General features: G+C 33.1%; 1 protein-coding gene across 10 annotated transcripts in view; it reads right to left on the bottom strand.

Annotated features, from left to right (window-relative positions):
• Positions 1-24,945, bottom strand: part of SNX14 (sorting nexin 14) — a 101,906-nt gene that overhangs the window by 58,898 nt on the left and 18,063 nt on the right. For 5 of the 10 annotated variants that reach the window (XM_082473939.1, XM_082473932.1, XM_082473938.1 and 2 more), the window contains exons 5-17: positions 22,542-22,585; positions 20,219-20,306; positions 17,020-17,104; positions 12,787-12,943; positions 11,571-11,646; positions 10,349-10,393; positions 10,162-10,242; positions 9,947-10,061; positions 7,590-7,745; positions 7,106-7,230; positions 6,358-6,416; positions 4,934-4,960; positions 2,943-3,075 (exon numbers count right to left, since the gene is read on the bottom strand). In XM_082473939.1, the coding sequence (XP_082330065.1) occupies positions 2,943-3,075; positions 4,934-4,960; positions 6,358-6,416; positions 7,106-7,230; positions 7,590-7,745; positions 9,947-10,061; positions 10,162-10,242; positions 10,349-10,393; positions 11,571-11,646; positions 12,787-12,943; positions 17,020-17,104; positions 20,219-20,306; positions 22,542-22,585 (1,191 nt within the window). Of the gene's footprint in view, positions 1-2,942; positions 3,076-4,933; positions 4,961-6,357; positions 6,417-7,105; positions 7,231-7,589; positions 7,746-9,946; positions 10,062-10,161; positions 10,243-10,348; positions 10,394-11,570; positions 11,647-11,698; positions 11,794-12,786; positions 12,944-17,019; positions 17,105-20,218; positions 20,307-22,541; positions 22,586-24,945 lie in introns of those variants that run through there. The other 5 variants (XM_082473936.1, XM_082473937.1, XM_082473935.1 and 2 more) reach the window with 4 other exon arrangements.

Raw genomic sequence — 24,945 nt, 5'->3', positions numbered from 1 at the left:
GCTTGCTGCAACTAGAGGAAGCCCGCACACAGCAACAAAGACCCAATGCAGACAAAAATAAATTTAAAAATTAAAAATAAAAAATCTACAAACAATAAATGCTGGAGAGGGTGTGGAGAAAAGGGAACCCTCCTATGCTGTTGGTAGGAATGTAAATTGGTACAGCCACTATGGAGAACAGTATGGAGGTTCCTTAAAAAACTAAAAATAGAACTACCATATGACCCAGCAATCCCACTCTTAGGCATATACCTGGAGGAAATTATAATTCAAAAAGATACATGCACCCCAATGTTCACTGCAGCACTATTTACAACAGCCAGGACATGGAAGCAACCTAAATGTCCATCAACAGAGGAATGGATAAAGAAGATGTGGTACGTATATACAATGGAATATTACTCAGCCATAAAAAAGAAAAAAATAATGCCATTTGCAACAACATGGATGGACCCAGAGATTGTCATACTGAGTGAAGTAAGTCAGACACAGAAAGACAAATATCATATGATATCGCTTATATGTGGAATCTTAAAAAAAAAAGCGTACAAATGAACTTATTTACAAAACAGAAGTAGAGTCACAGATGTAGAAAACAAACTTATGGTTAACGGGATAAGGTAGGGGATAAACTGGGAGACAGACTGACATATACACACTACTATATATAAAATAGATAACTAATAAGAACCTGCTGTATAGCACAGGGAACTCTATTCAACACCATGTAATGGCCTATATGGGAAAAGAATCTAAAAAAAAAAAAAGAGTGTATATGTGTACATGTATAACTCATTCGCTTTGCTATACACCTGAAACTAACACAACATTGTAAATCAACTATACTCCAATAAAAATTAAACAAAAAACTATACTTCAATAAAAAATAAGTAAATAAAGACCAATAAAGAATTTCCTTCCTCCTTGGGCCACTATAAAACAGAACAAACTTTCTCAGCTTTTTAAAGATAGCCTCCTGGATTTGCCTGGTGGCACAGTGGTTAAGAATTCACCTGCCAATGCAGGGGACAAGGGTTCGATCCCTGGTCCAGAAGATCCCACATGCCACAGAGCAACTAAGCCCGTGTGCCACGACTACTGAGCCTGCACTTTAGAGCCCGCGAGCCACAACTACTGAAGCCCACGAGCCTAGAGCCCGTGCAGACAAAAAAAAAAAAAAAAAAGCCTCCTATTCCTGAAGCAAAACTATAGCTTGTATTTCAAGCAATTGGGAAGAACAAAAAAGAAAAAAGTACATCTTTCCCCATAAAAATTATGTTTCGAGTTCACAATAACATGCGTAAATGCTTTTGTTATATTTAAGTTATATTTTGTTATATTAAGTGGGCAGAGATCAGGATAGCAATCTATATATAGCCTAATTTATGGGGGTGGGAAGGGGAAAGATATTTTTAAAATACAGAATCACAAGAATGTTAATAGAAGTAGTTATTGGGTGGCAGAATTATGGGTGGTATTTTAAATTTTTTTCTACTTTTCTATACTATTAAAAAATTGAGATGCTTAAAATCTAAAAACATAAACATTGTTTTTTTAAAAGACTGCCTCCTCTGGTCTACTGTCTCTCTTCTACCCATACTTTTAAGGAAAAATATGGGCATAAAGATAAAAAGAATGCTGTATTTGGATTATTTAAAAAGAAAAAAAATTAAATAAGTTTTTCTTCCATTAAAATTATTATGAAGAAGCAATGAATCTTTTTAACAATTTATCAGTGCAAAGGGACAAAGGTTGAAAGGAAGGGGTAAAGAGGAAAAATAGGTTTATTTACTCTTCTCTCCCCACTTCCTTCTTCTTGGTCATTACCAATCCAATCACTAATATTCATCCCTTTTATACTCAGGATAGTAAATTTCTTAAGAGCAAAGTTTAGGTCTTAATCACCTTTTTATCTCCAGTGCTGAGATATTAAAAGGCAAAATGAAGATCCAGGATGTCTGTTCAATAAAGATTTTTTAAACAAATGCAAAGTACAAATGAGACAATATCTGCCTTTATAGAACTCACTAATTGGTAGGAAAGACAATCATAAACATACTTTCAAATACATAAATTAAATCGTAATTTCAGGGAATTCCCTGGCAGTCCAGTGGTTAGGACTCGGAGCTTTCACTGCCAGGGCCCGGGTTCGATCCCTGGTGGGGGAACTAAGATCCCACAAGTCCTGCTGCGCAGCCAAAAACAAAAAAAATCGTAATTTCAAACACAACGTGGTACATGTTTTAACATATGATCTAACAGAAGCAAAAAAAGGAGGGAATGTTCAATTCTGCTTGGGGACTCAGGTAGGGGCTTATGGAAAGCAACTAGATTCTGAAAGATAAGTATGAATTTTCTAGGTAAATAAAGGGGAAAAAAAGGCATTTCAAGCAAAACAACATGTGAAAAGACAGAGAAATAAAATAGCATGGAGGGTGTAATGTGCTTATAAATCTGGGATCTTGTTAAAATGTAAATTATGATTCAGTAGGTCTAGGATGAAGCCTGAGATTCTGTAACGATAACAAGTTCCTAGCTAATGCTGATGCTGTTGATCCACAGATCACAGTTTGAATATCAAGGGGTCAGGCAGGACATCTATTAACACAACTCCGTATGCCTGGCCCATGTGGTTAGAAAGAGATAAGATCAGGATATGAAGTAAAAGCTTAATCAAAACGTGGTAAATTGTTTGACTATTAGAAGTATATCAGCTTAACAGAAACCATCTGGCCTTAGTAAGCAATAACTTAGTGCTCAGAAATTTAAAAAATTAGATTAGCACCATGAAACTATAATGACTACTGAAAGAATGGGAAACATAAACAAAATCTGAAGTAAGAAGTAAGATAAAAAAAAGGGAAAAAACAAGCGTAACCAATTTTTTATGCCACTTCAAGCCTGAAATTATACATACATCAAACTGAAGAATTTTTACTTACAAAGTCATCTTCACCTTCAGCTAAGCCATAATTAGGCAACATAGCTCCCTCCATTGTGGTGCTCTTGAAGACTCCTTTAATTTTGCTACCTATTCGGCTGATTCCAAATGATTCTCCTCTCTTCTGTGTGCTCCTAAATATTAAACAAAAATGTATCAAGAACACAGTAAATTATTACATTATCACAACGGTCCAGTTTACTGTAAACAATAATAAAAATGGTTGCAAAGAAGGGTAAACTGAAGGTATAGCTAAACATAACTTTTTGGAGTTCTCAGTCATAGATTGTCTCAACATCTCGATAGCCAAAAGTGACAGAACATTTAAAGTTTAAATTTGAGGGGATGAATAAATGGGACAATATTTATTAACAAACATTTGAAATTTACCTACTATTTAACCTTAAAACATTAACTGAACTAAAAAGAATAAAAGATGAGAGCCCCCTAGTGGTATATATTTCTTACTGCCATACATTTTTTGAAATAAATTAAAAATGTGGTTAGACCAATGTTCAAAATAGACTATCCTATTCGAACTGTACTGTACTGCTAAAAAAGCACAGTGTAACAGAAAAAAACAAAACAAAACTATGACCTTCTCAGTACTTCATTTTTAGATGGAAAAACAAATTCTGAAAATTTTCTTCAACTTTATAATCATATAAATACTCAAAAGAAGAATGAAGTATAAAATACACCATATATAACTTCAAAATAATAACAAGAAAAGATAAAATGCCAAAGGGAAGGGTTAGCAATGAACATAAAGATAAAAGCAAATGTAGCCTAAGGAAGAAGCTTGCTCTGCCATATATATTAAATAATGGTTTTGTAATTTTATTCAAAAGTGAATTTCTAAAACCAGAAATAGCTGAAAAGCAACAACAAAAATATGCCAAAAAGCAGCAAAAATTTCTTGCAATACAGCCTACTTACTGCCCCATGTTTCAACAAATAAAAACATAACTTTTATCCAATTTAAAACTCACTATGTAATATTGCCCTTACAACAGATGTCCAAAGAAAAATGACCATTTTAAAATTCAAGGAGGTTGGTGTTGAAGGCCTAGCTTAACGAATAGCTATTATTCCTATAAGAAAATGTATTTATAAAAATAATGCAACAGTTACAGAAATAAAAGTAAATTGATCAAGTGTCAAATGCACTAGGTATATTAGTGATATGTGCATTTTATACATGTTCAAGGAGTAAATCAAACTTATTTTAAAACTGGAAAAACTCTAATAGTAAGTAGTAGTAGTAAAAAGGATACTTAAACTAGAATATTGTTTTATTTAAACAAGCATGCAATTAGTGTTTTTTAAAAAATCCAGGATTGGAAATATAACTTTCTCTGAGAGAAGAAATGTTTCTGAAAACAAATATGAAAATGTTAACAAAATATTATTAAAATCTCTAGAATCTAGATAAATTATGCTAGTCTCTAAGACCTAGATAGATTATAAAACAGTTGGGCTTTTTGAAATGACATATTTTTAAAATATTTCACTTGTGATTACACCCAGAAATACTGAAATATTGCACTTCTTGCTTTAAAAAAAGTTCTTTAAACACAAATAATTCTAAAAGAAATTTAGCAAGATCAATAACAACAACAACAACAAATGAGTCAATAGCCTTAAAAAGCTAAATACTGGATTTTTCACTTTATTTTTATGCTGACATTTTTATTTTCTGATGACATATATAATGCTATTTCAAAAAGGAGACCTCTAGAATAAAAGTAGAGGTTAATCTTAAAAGGATGCCCCAGGGTATTCCCTGGTGGCCTAGTGGTTAGGATTCTGGGCTTTCACTGCCCTGGCCCAGGTTCAATCCCTGGTCCAGGAACTAAGATCCCTCAAGCTGTGCGGCGTGGCCAAAAAAAAAAAAGAAAAGGATATCCCAAATAGCTGATATAAAGGCAGTAATTGGAGTTAAACAGATAATTTATACAGAAAAGAATCACATGCTGTCTCAAGACTTACCGAAAATCATCCAAACTTAGGCTACTTCTGCAATAACAGATATGTGAAATTACACAAGGAAAAGAGAAAGAGAAAGCCCAGATATTAAACAAGTTTCACTTTAGAACATAAAACAAAATTTAAAAGCTTTAAAAGTTACACAGATGGATAGCATTCATCTTCACAAAGAAAGGAATTCTTATGAATAACTTGATAAAGGAAAGAGAAACGAACACAATGGCTATTTTGGGGGGATTGGGATCTGAAATCTAGATCATCTTAAAGAAAGTTTTTAAAAACTCAGTATGTCAGGAAATAATTCTGGTTTTTTGCCCTCATTTAGGCAAACCATTTGTTTGATACAGTGGAAAATATTCAGAGACTAAGCCACCAAAAACTTGGCATAGAAAACAAACTTGTATTTTCTAATATGGAATTCATGTCTATATTAGATATAATTGTGCACGCTCCACACATTTTCAGTTTGAGTATTTTTTAAAGTTATGTCTTAAGCTAAGAAGCAAAGTTAACAAAAGATCCCTAAATATTTTTTAAGTTATGCTTTAAGTATGGAATGAAACAGAAGAGTAGGTTAACATTAACATGCATTAAAATTTTACTTTTAAAATGCAATTAAATAGAATGTAGACATAAAACATATGAATAAACATTTTACGTATTTTAAGTCATCTAACAGCAAATTAGCAATGCTACTCTAAATTTTCAATGAAAGAATGTTAAGAAAGGCTTTTACTTATTCTATTGATATATAGGTAAATCAATCAAGTATCACAGAAGCAGAGTCCTGACAAGACTGATAGCTAACGTTAGAGTCAGGTTAATATAAAGAAAAACATATTTTAAAAGACTATAAGCAGTACCCAGAATGAAAACAGCCCATATTTTCTTCCTATTAATTTTATATTCTAAAGCCAGCAAAATTAGTGCCTTAGTATGTTGAAGACAACTAGGTGTTCTCAAAGTGGCAAAGACAGCTTTCCATCTCTGAGGTTATGACCCTAACTTAACATTTAGCTACTCAGCAGGCTAATAAGGTAAAAGAACCACTTCCCCTTAAGCAGTCCTATACAGGAGTTTCATTAAAATTAATAAATGGGAAAAAAACAAACTACTCTCTAAAACTGAGTTATCTGTGGATTTCAATTATGCATGCAGTCCATAGTCTCCAATAAAGCAGGTGATCAAGCAATAATAATTATGAGATTAACAAGGCAATGGTGTATGTATCTTGTTAAATTCTTCTGAAAGAATGTCAGACATTTTCACATTATTATATGTAGTATAGCTCTACAATTCCTTAGTAATCTTGTCTACTTATGTAGCAAGGAAACCAGATTAATAAAGATAATGATGTTATCACAGAATGATTAGCATCAACAAGAACCGAAAAAAAGAAAAACATATATATGATTGAATATACCTACCTGTTGAATTTTGAATTGCGTGTTGGTGATTCTGCACCTCTTAAAAGTTGTCTGAAATACTTAAAAAATAATTATGATTTATTAAACCAATATTTGATATTGAAACTTGCTACTTCACCTTACTGATTTTGAGCTTAAAGGAAACATTACTTAAATCAAGTGAATACAACCACAGTCAAACAGAGTAAGGATGAAGATATTGCAAATGGAGGTATTCAAGCCACTTGACTTCTACAAGTCTGTAAATAACGTATATACAAGAAGAATGGGGGACTTCCCTGGTGGTCCAGCGGTTAAGACTCTGTGTTCCCAATGCAGGGGACCTGGGTTCGATCCCTGGTCAGGGAACTAGATCCTGCATGCTGCAACTAAAGATCCCGCGTGCCGCAACTAAGACCCAGCTCAGGCAAATAAATAAATAAATAAATATTTTAAAAAGAAGAAGAAGAATGAGGTTTCTGCATCACCACTACAAAGCCACTCAGGCATATGGCAAATCAGATAGACCAATTTGGCTGCAATCTTCTAGTCACATATATACAAACATGGTTTTGGTATTAAGAATTGTTTTTATAACCAGCTTCTAATCTCCATTAACTTATGTAGTGGAAAATAGTATTCATTTTCTTAATTAACCATGTTTTATTTTTCTGTTTATTTTGTTATTTGAATTACTCATGTAACGATATCAAAGCCACTAATAAATTTTGAGGAAAAATCTTCAAACAAGATTAATATTTTGACTAACCTCATCACTGTGGCAAAACATAGGAGTAAACACATTTTCCAAGAGAGAAAGTACATGTTCATATGCTTCAAAAAGACATCTCATAGTCTGAAGTTTCACAACATCTATATAGGGGCCTTCAGCAACTGTTAAAAAAATTATATTGCAAAAATTGTTTATGAAAAGCACAAATACATTATATATTAGTTTAAAATTCATTGCAGTGAAAAGAGCATACAAACAATACTAAGACTGTTTTGCAGAAAATCCACTGTAAGGTGCAGATCACACTAGAGAGGAATCAGAACAACCAAGCTCCAGTTCTGGCAAGTATTAGTTATGTGAATTGTGAATAAGTTTCCTCATCAAAGCTTCCATCTTGTTAGTAAGATAGGATAATGCCTGCCTGTGTATCTCACACAGCTGTTGCAATAAGCAGGGAATACAAGAGAAAACTCTGAAAAGAGTAAAAGAGCTACAGAATTCATCCTCATCTTTTACTTACTTTTTTGAATCTCTTCTACAATGAAGGGATCAAATCGAATTTTGTCAATACTTTCATCCAAACAATATGTTTTATAAATCTTTTGCAACTCTTCATGAAGAGATAGCATTTCATCATTTGATAACTCCGGTCGCAAAATTCTGTCATTGAATTCCTCTAGCAAATTCGGAAAGAATAAAAAAAAAAAAAAAAAATAGAATTACTTTCATAGAATAAAACTACTCAATGAAAACTTCACGTTCCCACTCTAATTGTAATCAATATTAACAGCAGCAAATATGAGCAATCTACTCATCATTTTAAGCTTTTTAAAAAGATTTAATTGGGAGTAAAACAACTACTGAGATGAAAGAGAAGCTCAATCAAATATTTTATATGCGAATATAAAATGCATAAATATTTCCACAGCAATACAAATTTTCTAAAATTTAGAATAATAAACACACTTGTAAAATGCTGTTTAAAGAACATATTGGATTAATTTCTTATACCAGGGGTCTTTAATATTTTGAAATCTGATTCCCTAAATAACAGTGAAAACTAAGGCTTTTTTTAGTCCCACTGTTTTTAAACAATATTTCTGTCCATCATGGAGGCTGTAGACTAGTGATGTAGCTCAGAGTCTGAACAAATTAATCTTTTTTTTCTAAAATGAGAAAGGACAGCATTAGGAAAGCCAAAATATTGACTGCCTTTTTTTTTTTTTTACTACAAGAGGTAATATGGAGCTTACCCCTTAATTCTTAATTATCCAAACTGAAACCCAGTGAGGTAAGGAAGTTTTTAAAAAAAGAAAAAACTGGAACAGAACATATAAGATCTTTGAGATGACAGCAAATTCATATAATTGGAGTCTCAAAAAGAAAGGAGAGAGAAAATAAGGCAGAATACTTGAAGAGATAACAGCCAAGAATTTTCAAAAATGATGAAAAACACCAACATTCAAGTAAAATCCAAGCAGAATAAATTTTTTTAAAACCACACATTACAGTCAAATTGCTGAAACCCCAAAATAAAGAGAAAACTGCAAAACCAATCAGGGTGAAAAGGGACATACATACAGGGGAACAAACATAAGAATGGAAGCTAATTTCTCCTGAGAAACAATGGTGCTGTTCAAAAGGTAATGGAAGAATGACTTAGAATGTTGAATGAAAAAAACCCATCAACCTAAAATTTTATATTTGGTGAAAATATCCTTTTAAAATGAATATAAAATAACATCTTTTCAGACAAAAGTTAAGAGAATTTACCCCCAGCTGAATGGTACTATAAGAAATGCAAAAAAAAAAAGTACTTCAGCAGAAGGAAAATGATATAGAAACCGGTTTTGCAGAAAAAAATAAAAACCACCAGAAAAGTAAATATGCCAATAACTATCAGGGCCGAAATATGTGTGTGTGCGCACGCGTGTGTGTAAGAATGTGCACAGCAGCTTTATTCAGAATAGCCCAAAAGTGGAAGCAGTCCAGATATCCATCTACAAGAAGAATGAATAAAGAAAGAGTGGTACCCTCATACAAAAGAATATTACACATAGCAATAAAAAAGAGCAAACCACTCATCTACACAACACCATGATTCAATCTTAAAAAGCATTATCCTCAATCAATGAAGCCAGGCACAAAAGAGTACATACTATGAGATTCCATTTATATAAGGAAACTGTACAGGCAGAATTAATCTGTGGTGAGAGAAATGAGATCAGTGATCGCTTTGGCAGGAGTGGGAGCAGGGGTGGATCATTTGGGAAGGGCCCTAAGGGAACTTTCTAGGGTGATGGAAATGGTCTTTATCTCAATAAAGGTGTAGGTTTGTAGGTTATACAGAGTGCAGATTTGTCAAAACTGATTCAACTGTATATTTAAGTTCTATGGGTTTCACTGTGTAAATTATACCTCAATTTTTAAAAAGTTATATTTAAAAAAGAAATTAGGTACATTAAAAAATTAGTCTGCTCACAGAGAGTCCATACAGTGTCTCTAAATCCAATAATGGAAGACGTTATAGAACTTCTAGCCAAAATAAAACATTTTTGTATTTGATTATTGAATCAAAATAATCCTTAATAAAAACTGTGAAAAAGTGCTAATGACTGGGTCTTTAACATATTTTCATTATTCTGAATTTTTAGCAGTTATTTTTCTGCTAAGAGGATTTGGTTGAAGTCAGTTACAGATTATGTTCCAATGTGGAAAGGAGTGGACACTTGAGAGATAACTCACAGGTACTCTTAGAGTATCTAGCAAATGAAATTTAGTACAATAACAGATGACAGCTACAACATCTGATCTAAACAGTCAAACATATGACAAAGTTTAACAATGACTTTAATAAAGTACACAGATAAGCCTCACCCACAGTCAGACAAATCTGCAACACGTGCACTGCTCCTTCTTGTTTCAGAAAGTTCATAAACCGAAATAAGAGATCTTGCTGCTCTCTGATTTGCTTCAATTCTAACTTCAGCACCTTGATACAATATGGGAGAAAGAGTAAGTTAGAGCTATGTAAATACATGATAAAATTGTTTATATCAAAAGTAATATAAGTTATTGCTGAAAATACTTACAGATGGTTTTTTATTTCTAGGTTCTGCAAATTTCTGCAAGAATGGAACCAAAGGGGAAGGTGGTTCAGTCGCTTTTTCAGGCTTTGAAGAAAGAATTAATTAATTCAGTAACATGTCATTTGATTTTACAGATGTGAATCAAAACTCAATGCAATCTGAAGTATTTTCTAACATGTTCAATACTCACTGGACTGTCATCTATGAAGATGATAAGCAAATGATTCACAGTATCCTAATGGAAAATAATAAACAAAGATCAAAATAAATCCATTACCGCATTTTGCCCAGAATTCTCAAAGCTTTTATCATATTAGGAAAGTTTCTGGAAAAATGAAGAAACAAATGGAGCAGTGGCAAAGCATCTGCACTTATGTAATACAGAGGGACTTTTTAAAAATCTACAATACAGGGTTCTTTGGACTTCCCTGGTGGTCCAGTGGTAAAGAATCCACCTTCCGATGCAGGGGACGCAGGTTCAATCCCTGGTCCGGGAAGATCCCACATGCCACGGGGCAACTAAGCCCATGCACCACAACTACTGAGCTCGACCACCTCAACTAGAGAGCCTGCATACCGCAAACTACAGAGCCCACATGCCCTGGAGCCTGCGCGCCACAACTAGAGAGAGAAAACCCACATGCCACAACCAGAGAGAAGCCCACGCACCGCAATGAAGAGCCCACGCAGTACAACGAAAGATCCCACATGCCTCAACAAAGATCCCGCGTGCCGCAACTAAGACCCGATGCAGCCAAAAATAAATTAAATAAATAAATAAATAAGAAATAAATCTTTAAAAAAAAAAAATCTACGATACAGGGTTCTCAACTTTTGTGAAAATGGGAAAAGAAAAGTTATTCTGACTTTGGCATTCAAAAAGTCAAATTGATTCATTATCAATTATCCCTATTTCTTCAAAATCTTACTGGATCAAAAGTAAAAGCAACCCAAGTATCCATCAATAGATGAATGAATAAGCAAAATGTAACATATACTTAAAATGAAATATTACTCAGCCTTGAAAAGGAAGGGAATTCTGATATATGCTACAATGCAGATGAACACTGAGGATATTATGCTAAGTAAAATAAGCCAAATACTGCAAATACTGCATCATTCTACTAATATGTGGTAACTAGAGTAGTCAAATTCATCGAGACAGAAAGTACAGTCAGGAAGTAGAGTCGCCAGGGGCCAGGAGGAATAGAGAATTACTGTTTACATGGGTACAGAGTTTCAGTTTTACGAGATAAAAAGAGTTCTGGAGATAGGTAATGGTGGTGGTTGCTCAACAATATAAATGTATTTAATACCACTGAACTGTACATAGAAAAACATTTAAGATGGTAAATTTTATGTTTTATGTATCTGATCACAATGAAAGAAAAAAAATGTTTTTTACGTCTTACTGGATCAGCTAGGAAATCCAAAGAAGGGAGGAACACTGAACCAGAGAGAATCTCTCTTAAAAGTAAGGTCAGGGATCTGGAAAAAGGAACAACATTGTACATATTTAGTGATTTACATCAGGTCTTACCTGGGAATCTTGTTATTATGCGGACTATCATCAGTAGGTCTGGGGTATGCGCTGAGACTCTGCCATCTCTAACAAGCCCCCAAGTAACGCTCATGCTACTGGTTCACAGACCACACCCAGAGCCCTTACCTGGCTAAAAGAGAATACTATTTAAGAGGAAAAAAGCATTTCCTCAGCAGGAGGAACCTGAGTGAGCATTAGAAAAACACCATCTCAAATATTAAAATTTTACATATAATAAATTAATATGTAAAACCTAATACTTGTAGTAGCATAATTTTTATAATTAATTTAAATTAATATTATAAAACAATTTGTTTAAAGTAAAAATATTTTAATTAAAATTTTTTTTAATTTAATTAAAAATTTTAAATACAATAAAGTAATATTTAAAGTACATCACTAAAAATAAGCCATGGTTGTATGTATTGTACAGCACAGGGAAATACAGCCATCATTTTGTAATAACTCTAAATGGAGTATAATCTATAAAAATATTGAATTACTATGTTGTACACCTGAAACTAATTTAACGTTATAAATTATACTTCCATTTAAATAAATAAATAAATAAATAAAAATAAGCCATGGTCTTTTTCCTCTAAGGATTATTAGGATAAGAGTAAAGAGGTAACTTTATGGAATAATCTAAACATGCTCTTGCAGAAATAAGGGAGGCTGGACTAAATGACCTCTAACTATACTTCCCAGGTGGATACCTTAAAACCCAAACTTGTCTGTATAATTTGTTCAAAGTGTTTCTGCCGGTGAATCATAATATGCATGTCTTTTAAAAGGAACACCAAGGAAGTAATAAAGTATAATGATCTCAAGTAAGAAAATTAATTTTTTACATTTGTCTTTGATTTCCTAAGATCAATTTCCAAGAAAAAATTCTTAGCAACACAACACATCATGAATGTTTAGTACCTAAAATGGCATTTTAAGACCTGATAAATTATATTTCTTAAATGAAAAATTATTCATATCATAGCCTAATCTCAAGTTTTAGTGTATTCCTATTATGATCAAGAATAGCAATATACATACGGTATGGTATGCTATGACATTTTCCAGTCTATTTATACCTGCAGTCTGTTGCTTTCGGAGGCAAAATATAAGGAAAAAGTAGTTCAGTAAGTTTCCTTAAATAATGTAATTCATCTCTTCGACTCCTCAAAGCCACATGAAGCTCTGGACCATATTCTTCTAAAGCAGCTTGCTGTAAAAACTCTGTATTTTCTACTATAAATAGAGATAAAAAATAAATATTGGAAGAAGTTAACAATATTAAATAACTTCAGCCATTTCCACTAACAAACAGAAATTAATTTAACACAGCCATTCCTTTCTTAGCCTTCCTTTCTTTCCAATATGTATTCTACTGGGAAATTTTTCACAAAAAGGATATAAAGAAAGTAAGTTTTCTCTTTGTGGGAAGTTTTTTAATTATTCAAAATTAATTGATAAAAAAAGCCCTTTCACCCTTGGTAAAAAAAACTTTAAACTCAGGTCATTACAAAGTATATTAAAGAAAAGCAAATTGTTTAAAGTGGAAAAAACTATAGAAAACATCTTCTAGCACACACAAAGCTTTTGTTATCAAACATTACAGCCTGTTCATCCCCTGCAAATATTAAAAAAATCCCTCTTAAAGTTCAAATCAAAATCATTCAGGTAACCCTTTGAAGAAATTAGAGTATAGAAACTGGCTTCCTTGGTTCAGTTCTGCATCTTCTGCCCACAGTATAGGACACAAAAGGTACAGAACTGTATATGGTGGAAGTCCATGAATTTAGATTACTTAATAAACGTTAACTGATGATAAAAGTTACACTAACAAAAAGTTTTCTTAAAAGGCCAAACTCTAAACTAATACTTTAAAAAGGAGCAGGAGAAAATCAAGTCATGCTTTCCCCTATTTGCATTCTGAGCCAAGTTTTAAAATCATGGAGTCTGTGAAGGGAATCTTAACCCTAATTCAAATGGCATTTATTTTTTACAATTTATTTCTATTTTCATTGAGAGAATGCAAGCACATTTACCAAAGAAAAGCCAAAACATACATTCTAATGGTGTGAGAACTAAGAAAGTAAATAAAGGCTACCTGTGTCAGAGGTACAAAAGAAGGACTAGCAAACAAGGACATAGTTTTTATAAGAATGTATTTTATTTTATCATTATACAATTGTTTACCATGCATTTTGCTCCAAGAATTTGGGGTACAGGTCTTTTAAAAATTTATATCATGCACAGGGATTTAAAATAAGAAGACTAAGCTATGCTAAATCCCAGTTCTACTTCTTTATTAACTGATGATCTTAAATGATATAATCCCTTTGAGTCTCAGTTTCCACCTCAGTAAACAGTCATTAAATAGTTAACACTGAAAAGCTGCCATGCAAAATGCACAAGTAATTATAATATCCGGTGCAATTAAGCATTCACACATAATATATAGATGCTGAAAAACAGGGCATGGATTAATCCCCACTAATCACCAGTATATCTCCTGTCTAATCAGTGGGCAGTTTTCAGACCTCAAAAGGAAAAGTCCCCAGAATCCACAACAAAGAGATAACTTTAGGGTGAAAGACTGATACAAGGTCCTTCAATTACTACTGAATTTAAATTAAACCAATGCTTCTAATGTATATATTTTCAACATTTCTAAGGGTGATAGAAGGACTTACATAGAAAACCTCTTTGTAATTCCTACTCTCAAGAGGCAGGTTAAGGAGAGAACACCAAGAAAGTAAAAATGAATATGTATAAAGAGCTGAACCTTTAATTTCCTGAGTATACACAATTGTGGAGCCAAAGAATTTAGAAAACAAATTCATGCATGAAAGAGAAGAAAAATCAAAAACCTGAAAACCTTTTTTACACGTCTAATTCACTGTTATAATATTTAGAACACCAGGACATTTGGATAAAATGCAGTCCTCCTAATTCTCTGGCCTTTTAATTCTATGGATTTCATTAATTACAATGTCATTAATGAATCCAATCTAGCATTTTATGCTGATTTTGTAATTGAGGACCATTTTTTGCACGAATAGTAGCAATTTAGCAACCCCTCTCTTGCAAAGACTCAAGGATAAATTTCAGTCAAACTGGTCTATATATATGACAGCACTTTCACAGAAACAAAATAAGTTGGATATTTTATTAAACTGATCGATTAAAAAATAAAAATAAAAGATGACTCAATTTACTCATACCCTGAGTTCAAAGTGTTTGTCTTTACAACAAAATTAAGACCATATTAAAAATAATTTTCCCACACAAAAACTTGCACATAAATGTTTATAGCAGCTTTATTCATAATTGCCAAAATTTAGAAGCAACCAAGATATCCTGCAAAAGATGAATGTATAAACAAACTGTGGTACATCTGTACAATGGAATATAATTGAGCAATAAAAAGAAATGAGCTATCAACTCCACAAAAAGACATGGAGGAGCCTTAAATGATAGTTCTAAATGAAAGAAAAGGCTACAGTCTGAAAAGGCTACAGTATGATTCCAACTATATGACATCTGGAAAAGGCAAAACTGTAGAAAGAGTAAAAAGATCAGTGGTTGCTAGGGGTTCATGAAGGAAGGAGGGAGGGATAGATAGGTGAAACACAGGGGGCTGGGGGGGGCAGTGAAACTATTCAGTATGATGTTGTGTTGATGGATACATGGCATTAAGCATTTGTCAGAATCCACAGAATGTACAATACGAAGAGTAAAACCCTAATAAAAACTATGGACTTTAGTTAATAATAATGTCTCAGTACTGGCATATCAACTGTAACAAATGTACCAACCAATGCAAGGTGTTGATAATAGGGAAGGGGGGAAATATATGGGAACTCTCTATAATTTCTGCTCAGTTTTTCTGTAAACTTAAAACTGCTCTAAAAAGTAAAGTTTACTAATAAAAAAAAAAAAAACACTTTTCTATATTTTTATCTGACAGTACAGTAGCCTTAACAAAATGGCTACAACAAAGTTACTATCCTCTGGTGTGTTTTTGCCAGTGACAGGACAATTATTTTAAAAGTTAATTTTTTTTAATTTAACAATTAAATTATACGTATTTAAACTCTTCCACTTTTTAACTATGTTGAAGGTAAAACTTTTGAATTGTTATAATATTATAAGATGAACACAGAAAAATTTAAAAATGTAATTTGAAATGCTTCTCATACCTGAGGGATTATTCATACCAAAGGACAAATAAACTAATAATTTAACTACCACTCTACAATTTCCCCAAATATACTGTGATTATACAAACTGATATTATGAGGGAGGGAAAATTGGTTCCATGCTCAAATGAGTTTGGGATGTGCTGGGTTAAAAAAAAGTTAAAGTTACTTCTTTGCTGCAGGACTATTGAGATACTTTGGAATGCTAGTACTTACTGGGTATTTCCAGAAGAGGAATACAATACATAGTAATTACCAGAAAATATGACCATGATACTTCTTCTACATAGTCATCTACATAGAGTAGTATTCTGCAGAACATACTTGGGGAAGCACTGACAAAGAAGAATACCAAATGCAGATACAAGGAAAATCTCAGTTTCACAAAGAACTAAGTACAGAGCATATAAGTAATTTTGTTTAAAAGGTATATTTCAGCTTGATCTAAGAGCAAGAAAAGCCCCCAAATGAAGGTTTCATCCAATCAGCAAACGTTTGATGAATGTATGCTATGTGTACATCATGACAGTAAGGCCAGGATACACATAAGAAACTGCAAACAGGTCATCCTGGCTAAAGTATCATACACAGTGAAGGACAAGAGTAGATCAAAATACTTGACTAAATAGGAAAGGGTTTAAAATATAGGACAGTTTCGACTCTGTAGCAGTTGCTAAGTTTTTTGTTTTTTTTTTGAGTAGGGAGGTAACAGAATTGTGGCATTGTGAAATTAACACAGTAGCAATAAATAGGATAGGCTCCATCAAAACTGTTGAAATCATTAAGAAAAAAGGAGGGAAGAGATGTGAGAGACACCTCAGAGGAAGTAATGAAGGCAACAGACTACCATTCAAAAAAAGACAAGATTCATCAATAATATGTCTAAAGATTATCCGAGTGTACCTTAATTTTCATAGATTCTTGAGTTCTCAAAATCACTTATATGTTAACAAATTATTGAAAGGGATTTCAGTTTAAACTAATACTTTCACAGCATCTGTGAATATATCACTTAATTTATCAGTACTCAGACTTAGATATTTAAAGTGAAAGTTGGTGTATAAAAACAAACTCACTCAAACTTTGTAGCAGTGTAAGAAACGTAAAACTTTGTATTACCTTTCTGACTGGCTTTAACGATCACTTCTATGTGCTTCATTGCTGCTTTTAATAGTTTCTTGGTGATAATAGATGGAATATCCACCTAGAAAAATTCAACATTAAAAAAAAACTTTTAAAATAATTATCACTAAGTTACAATAGCAGGAACAATGTATTTAAGGTATTGGAACATATGATCTTAAAAATCAGTGGTATTATTGGGAATCTTTCAAAAATATAATTTAAAAGCACTTTACATTCTTGGATCATACTAACTGTAAATTTAGACAGTTTTACTACAACAGTAATGAAAATACACCTTCATATGCATACCCTATATACTAAATTTTTCTCACAAAATAGTATCTTTATTCTTGACTTATTTCTTTAATGTGTTCATTCTAAACGCATTCAAGAAAAAAAATCTCAAGTAACTTTATCGTCCCTTTGAGGTTATAAACTTGTGTTTACTAAGGTCACTTGAAAATAAACTTTTCATTCAGTTTACAAGGTAAATCCTGGTTTCAAGATATATGGAAGCATTCTATTTTTGAATAATATTAAGTTTCATCATTCCCCACAGGCATTGTTCAACTTAAAGGTTGGAAACTGTAGTGACTAGGCTAGGTTAGTAAGAGAGGACTGGGGGCTTACAAGTACACACATAAAAGAGACATAAAATAAAATAACTTAAAAAAAAGCCCTGCAAATTTAGTAAATCACCAAAAAGCATGTTTACTGGAGTTCAACAGGCTTATCTTCCATCACAAAGCTCAACACATCATATTCTCCCTTTATCAAAGGCATGAGAAAATTGCATCACAATAGTGTTGTTTTGTGTTAACTTTTCAGTTCTTTTTAAATTCCTCATTAAGAAAGAGGAAAAACATCACAGGCTGATAAATCTAGTAAGTGTAATGGATCATAAACCCCCAAATTTTAGTGATTTACTAGTAAAACCCAGAGCAGATTACAGATATCTTTTGGCTGTATAAGATCAAACATGTTCAATAAGAGGGGATGTTTTTGCTAGCAGCACACCTTTTTGCACAATAACATTACTCTGCATTTATCCCTGCTCTCTTGGTACTCAGTGATTATAAATTCGTCTCATATATATTTATCAAATAAACAAGATGTTTTCATTTTTAAATATTTTATGGAATCTTGTCTTCTGAGAATACGCATGAAAATTTTCCCTTGTAAGTTCCATTTTAGAGACTTCAGGTCAAAATCAAAACGATAAAATAGTGAGTTTGTCACTAAACTTTGATTAAAAAAAGAAAAAAAAACAAAACACTGTGGACCTTAAATGATTGTTTTCATTATCCCCAAACTCCCAATTTACATTAGTCAGGCCATGTTATCAAGGATATAACATTGTACTAGGAATGACATGACCCAGGCCTAATCTTTTGCCCATCAACTACCTCTGACACTCTGACAAAGAATATTACTAACTTTCTATAAAATGGGTATGAAAATGACCCACTTATCTCCCAGGACAGTATACAGATAATATGAAATGTACCATAACAATCCAGAAAGTGGAAAAAAATATTTGAAAATCATATATCTGATGAAGGAAGTATACCCAGAATAGATAATAAACTCTTACATCTCAATAATTAAAAGACAAATAACTCAGTTTAAAAAAATGGGCAAAGAATTTGAATACACATTTCTTCCCAAAAAAAGATACACAAATGGCAAATAAGCATCTGAAAGGATGCTCGACAACATTAGTCATAGGGAAAGGCAAATCAAAGCCACAGTGAGATACCACTTCACACCCACTAGCATGGTTAGAATCAAAAAGTGAGATAATAACTAGTTCTGGCAAGGATGTGGAGAAATCAGAACCCTCATACACTGCTGGTGGGAATACAAAATGGTACAGCCACTTAGGAAAACAGTCTGACAGTTCCTCAAAAGTTAAACACAGAGTTACCACTTGACCCAGCAATTACACTCCTAGGTAAACCCAAAAGAAATGAAAACAAATATTCCACCCCCTCCTCCCACAAAAACCTGTACACAAACACTATGGCAGCATTATTCATAATAGCCAACTGATGGATGGATGGATGGATGAACAAAATGTGGCATATCCATACAACAGAATATTACTCAGACATAAAAAAGAATAAGTACTGATACAGCTACCACATGACAACATGAATAAACCTTGAAAATATTATGCTAAGTGAAAACAACCAATCACAAACATTATGCTACATGAAAGCAAGCAATCACAAAAACTACAGAAAGGATTTTATAGTTAGCATGTATTATATTCAATCAACCAACAATCCTACCACTGGACATCAGTTTTCCTTTTCAGACTTCCTTATTATAAACTATACTGCAATGAATCTTTGAACATACATTTTTACAAACTACTGTGATTATTTCTTTAAAACATACTAAGAAAAAAAATGGAATTAAATTTGGGAGCATAGACATTTTTAAGTCTTTTAATAAAGATTACCAAACTGCCTTCCAGGGTAAGAGTTACATCAATCTGAATTTGTACTTGCTTTGCCTGTTTCCCCACAATCACCACTGCTAGATATTATCATTCTTTTTCACCTTTCCCAACCTGATAGGCAAAAGAATAGTATCTCATCAAAAGACTACATTTCATGTGAGACAACATATTTTCAAATATTCACTGGCCATTTTATATTTTTCTTTTGTGAACTACTTATTCATAATTGTTGCATATCTTTGCCACAGTACTTGACTGTATTGTTCACTTCTCAAATAGGTATAGATACATTTAACAAGATTTATCTTTATTTACTAATGGCAGATAAGATATGCCAATTTATTGTCAATATGTTCAATTCTATCGAACTGACAAGGCAGTAGACAAGTATTTATGTCTACAGCCAACACACTGTTAAGTATATACAGACAGAAGCTCAAACATAAACAAACTATGGCTTCAAATTTTTTAAAAAGTAGATCATAATCATTACCCTGTATTCAGTAAATTCATCTAACTGGAACATGAATTTTTTTTTTCCTCTAATTGTCTTTTTATTTCTAATCGCCACAAACCAAGATATCCAAACATTAAAATAAAGAAAGCAAAATTGATCAATTAATCAAAAGTAATCCATTTATCTTTTAATCTAAAAAATTAAAAGTGAGGAACAGAACAAATACATACAGTATAGAAATTCCCAAATTTCTCATTATAAGTATATACCTTGTGAATCCTTCGAATTAAGACAGATGCAAAAAACCGTAATATAATTCTCAGTTCATCAACAAAGGACTCATCATCTGTTACATCCCTTCAATTGAGGAGAAAAGCAAGCATTTAGAAGTTCAAAGAAATACACAGCTTCCCCTTCCAGAAAACAAGAAAAGTCTAGAGCTGACTTTTTTCCATTTACTTACGTTATTTTTTTTAACAAATAATGCATTACACTATAGAACAAAAGAAATGTACAAAGAATAGAAATCTCCCATAATTCTAGTACCAAGACATAATTACTGTTAACTAAACTATAGTATATATTTCCCTGCAGACATTCACATGTACGTGGTCATATTTTTAAGATTTTAAAGATCATTTTCTAAACATCATCAAAGAAATATCTAAGAAATAAAACAAAGAATAATTTTGAGAAGCAACAGAATTACATACTAAGTTTTAAATTAGTTTAAATATTTCTAGATTAATAATATAAACTAATTCTAAAAGTAAGGAAAAAAAGTGTGTGTTCTATTTGAAAAAGAAAATAAACTGAAACTCAACTGTTTTTAAACAGAAATTTTGAGTTTTCCTGTAGCCCTGAGGTCCCTAGAAGAATAAGGATACTTCCCTAATCAAAGGCAAGAAAGAAAGGTACGTATAATGGTGATATTCTGAACTTGAAGATGATGCTACCTGTTAAGTCCCTTGGTAGAATAAGGAAGATAATTGTATCAATCATGCTTCCCACTATTAACTCCAAGGAAGCGGACATCACAGCATCAAAGGAGAAAATACAGACTTTAACATTTACAAATACAGCCAGATTTTATGTCTGAAGAGTCATAATGTGCGCGTAGGGGTGGGGCGGGGTCGCGGTAGGGAAGTTTTACAACAGGATTCATTTTACAAAAGGCCTCACCATCAACTTTACTTAAGTGGCAAATGCCCCATATTTAAGACAGACTCCAATGTAAAAAATTAATTTATATAAGCTTTTCAGGAAAATATGCCATATAAACTGAATATTAAATTTGTTTTAATACACTATAGATCAACTCAACTACTAGCATTTTTTTTTTTCCGGCCATGCCACGTGGCTTGTGGGATCTTAGTTCCCTGATCAGGAATCGAACCTAGGCCCACAGCAGTGAAAGCGCTGAGTCCTAACCACTGGACCACCAGGGAAGTCCCCTACTAGCATTTTTAAATTAGGAAATTCAAAATATACTGAATCTATATAAAATTTGGGTAGTTATCATTAAATATTACATCTGTAAGTCATACAGGTTTAAGTGTTCAAATATATAACTAAATACATGATGCTTATGTAAGGGAACATCTGTTTTATTAAATGATATAACTTGGGATTTCTGATTGTCAAACTAGACTTTTTTTTTCAGATCCATATCCTGCTAAGCGTAGGGCACTTGTACATCCACATCAGACACCAAACACAAAGTTACTTTGGAAAAAACATATTAATTTTCCAGGAAAAGTCTATTGAAATTAACTTTCAATTTAATGAAATATCTGAATATAAATTTTTCCTGTAAATGTACAACTATTTCAAATGTAAAAAGTGCATACAAAATAGTAAATCACTCCTACAATTAGGAGTCATGAGAAATTCTACAAGTTACTTGAGGACATGGGGAGGGGGAAGGGTAAGCTGGGACGAAGTGAGAGAGTAGCATTGACATATATATACTACCAAATGTAAAACAGATAGCTAGTGGGAAGCAGCTGCATAGCACAGGGAGATCAGCTCAGTGCTTTGTGACCACCTAGAGGGGTGGGATAGGGAGGGTGGGAGGGAGACGCAAGAGGGAGGGGATATGGGGATATATGTACACGTATAGCTGATTCACTTCGTTATACAGCAGAAACTAACACAACATTGTAAAGCAATTATACTCCAATAAAGATGATAAAAAAAAAAAAGAAATTCTACAAGTTACTTTTCTTTCAAAAAGTAGCCTAGGTTCCTCTTTGCTATCACTAAACTGTTAATTGATGACCTAATCAATGGTTCTTAACTGGGACCACTGTGCCTCCCAGGTAAATGTGGCAATCTCTGAAGACATTTTTGGTGGTCACAACTAGGGGGAAGAAGGGGTACCACCAGCATTCGCTAGGAAAAAGCCAGGGGTGCGGCTAAATACCCTATAATGCACAGTACAGGTCCCCACAGCAAAGATTTACGTGGTCTAAAATGTCAATAGTGCCAAAACTGAGAAATCCTGGCCTATACTGAAAGCATATCATTAGCACACTTAACTTAATGGTATTCACTATACTATAGAAAAAAGGTCTTATAGAAAGAACTTACCTGTACCAGGGGTAAATGAAGTTTTCCAACACTAATTCAAGAACCTGCATAAAAATTATTTTTCAAAGAAAAATCAAGTTAGTTAACTCATTCTAGGAAAATAAACTCTACTACTAAGAAATATATAATAAAAACTAAGTTTAGTATCCCATATATTGACATCTAATATCACACTTTCATATGACAAAATGTATATGTCAACTTTACATGGTTGTGATGATGAAAGAAAACATATGAAAAAATACTTTGAAAACCATAAAAAAGAAAAATTACTATTAGAATGACACACATTTTTAAATATTCCTATAATTAAAAAATTTTTTTAAAAATCTAAATTGTTCTGACTCTGAAGCTTCACTGAACCAAAAAAGTTCTATGGAAATAAGGAAAATAATAGGCTAGTCTTTTGCATTCCTAACCCTCTCTGTAAGTCAGCATTCCCAGAATAAAATGAAGAAACAAATATATAAGACTTAATGCAAAGGGTTACAATTAGGTGTCAGTGACTATCTTTGAAGCGAGGATAGTGACTAGAAGGGAGCATGAGGGGCACTTCTGGGTGCTAATAATGTTTTTTTTTCTTGATCTGGGGGTTGGTTATATGAATATGCTCACTTTGTGAAAATTTTAGCTGTACACTGAAAATCAAGTTATATGTGAAAAAGTAACAAAACAAAACAAAAGAAATCCTGGGTGTTAAACATTCTGTTCCTTGAGCCTGGGTGGAGCAGTAAAGTTTAATTTTTAAAAGGACTTGTAGCAGTGGGCATTAACTTTAAAAAACACTAGGGAGGGAATGAAACAATATATCTAATCTGACTATATACCTTCTCTGCAGCAGTAATGAAGACTGTGGACTCTAAATACTAAGGCAACAAGATTTGGATTTTTTACTAAAAAAGGAAGCATTAGTGCTATCACCTGCAAAAATAAGATATATATAGACAGTGTTAGGACACAGAGAGGAGACTAGAAAATTTACCATTAAACATTTCATCTTATTAATATATTATTCCCCCAACTTCAATCAGAAGCCCTACTAAGTTTACATCCTAAGTAGCTCTTTTCTACAGCTCCACTGTTCAGGTCCTCATCTTCTCATCCCTATATATAGCAACAGCCTCTAAACTAGTCTCCCTCCTTCCATAAAGCTCCCCTCCACCCTCCATAAAGCTGCCAAAGTGATCTAAAACATGTATTTGACCACATCACTCCCCTGAATGAAACCCTCAATATATCAAACCACAACATATCAAAGTATGGAGCTGCACTGATTGTGAAGGGGCGAGAGAAAGCTGCTTGCCAGCCCCTGTGACCGTCTACTTCCTTTTCACCTCCCACTGCATCCTGTGAGTCACATCTGAAAACTCTAGTTACGCAATTTGAAAATCACTGACTTCCGATCAATTAAACTTCAGCGTGGCCTTTTAAGTCTTCTGATGATCTGATTTCTAAAGGGCCATATAAAAATCAGTTAAGAACTAAGGCAGTCCTGGGTTTTAGACTGAGTTCTGCTACCAACCAAGTATGATACCTGAGAAAATTATTAAAACTCTCTAAACCCTTCCTTTGGTAAAACCATCAAATCAATAATAGCACCCTACTTCATAGGTTGTATGATTACATGAATAATGCAAGTACAGTGATTAGTGCAATATCTACTATACAGTAAGTGATCGATAAATACTTGCTAATAGAGTCTGGTCTCTTCGTTGCCCACATCCTCCTTCGCATTTCACCCTCCAGTTTGCTGAACACTCCACCTTGTTTCAAAGCCTCTCTTTCCTTCCAAAAGCTATTCCCACACTCTGAAATACCCTTTCCCACACTATCAGGCTGATAAACTTCTAGTTATATTTCCTGACTGCTCCTCTCAACAGTTATGCACTTCTTCCTCTGTGCTAATGATACACCTTGTACATTTCTTCCATTATAGCCTGCATTACATTATATTGTATATGTCTGTTTAAATGGCTATCTCCCCTCCTAGACTAAAGTTCCCAGAAGAAAGGAACCATATTTGATTTCTCTTTTTATTCCTAGGGCCTAGTCCAGTTCCTGCCTACAGCAAGATCTCAGAAAATGTTTTTAAATATTGGAGCTAGTATTTATTGAACACCAACATGTGCCAGGCACTAGGCTAAGAGCTTTACATCAGTTTTTTCAATTTTTAAAAAGAAACGAAGTGTCAAACTACAAATAGTACTCTTCCTATAAGTCTTGTCTTCAACAGACCTCAAATCAGCACTCTCCAATAGAAATATAATGTGAGCCACATACATTATTTCAAATTTTCTAGTAGCTATGTTTTTTAAAAAGTAAAAAGAAACAGGTGAAGTTAATTTTATGATATATCTTATTTAACCCAATATACCCAAAATATTATCATATATGTAATCAACGT

The sequence above is a fragment of the Balaenoptera physalus genome (assembly GCF_965194825.1).
Source record: "Balaenoptera physalus genome assembly, chromosome: 9".
Taxonomy (NCBI): Eukaryota; Metazoa; Chordata; class Mammalia; order Artiodactyla; family Balaenopteridae; genus Balaenoptera; species Balaenoptera physalus.
This window is presented reverse-complemented; position numbering and strand designations above follow the sequence as displayed.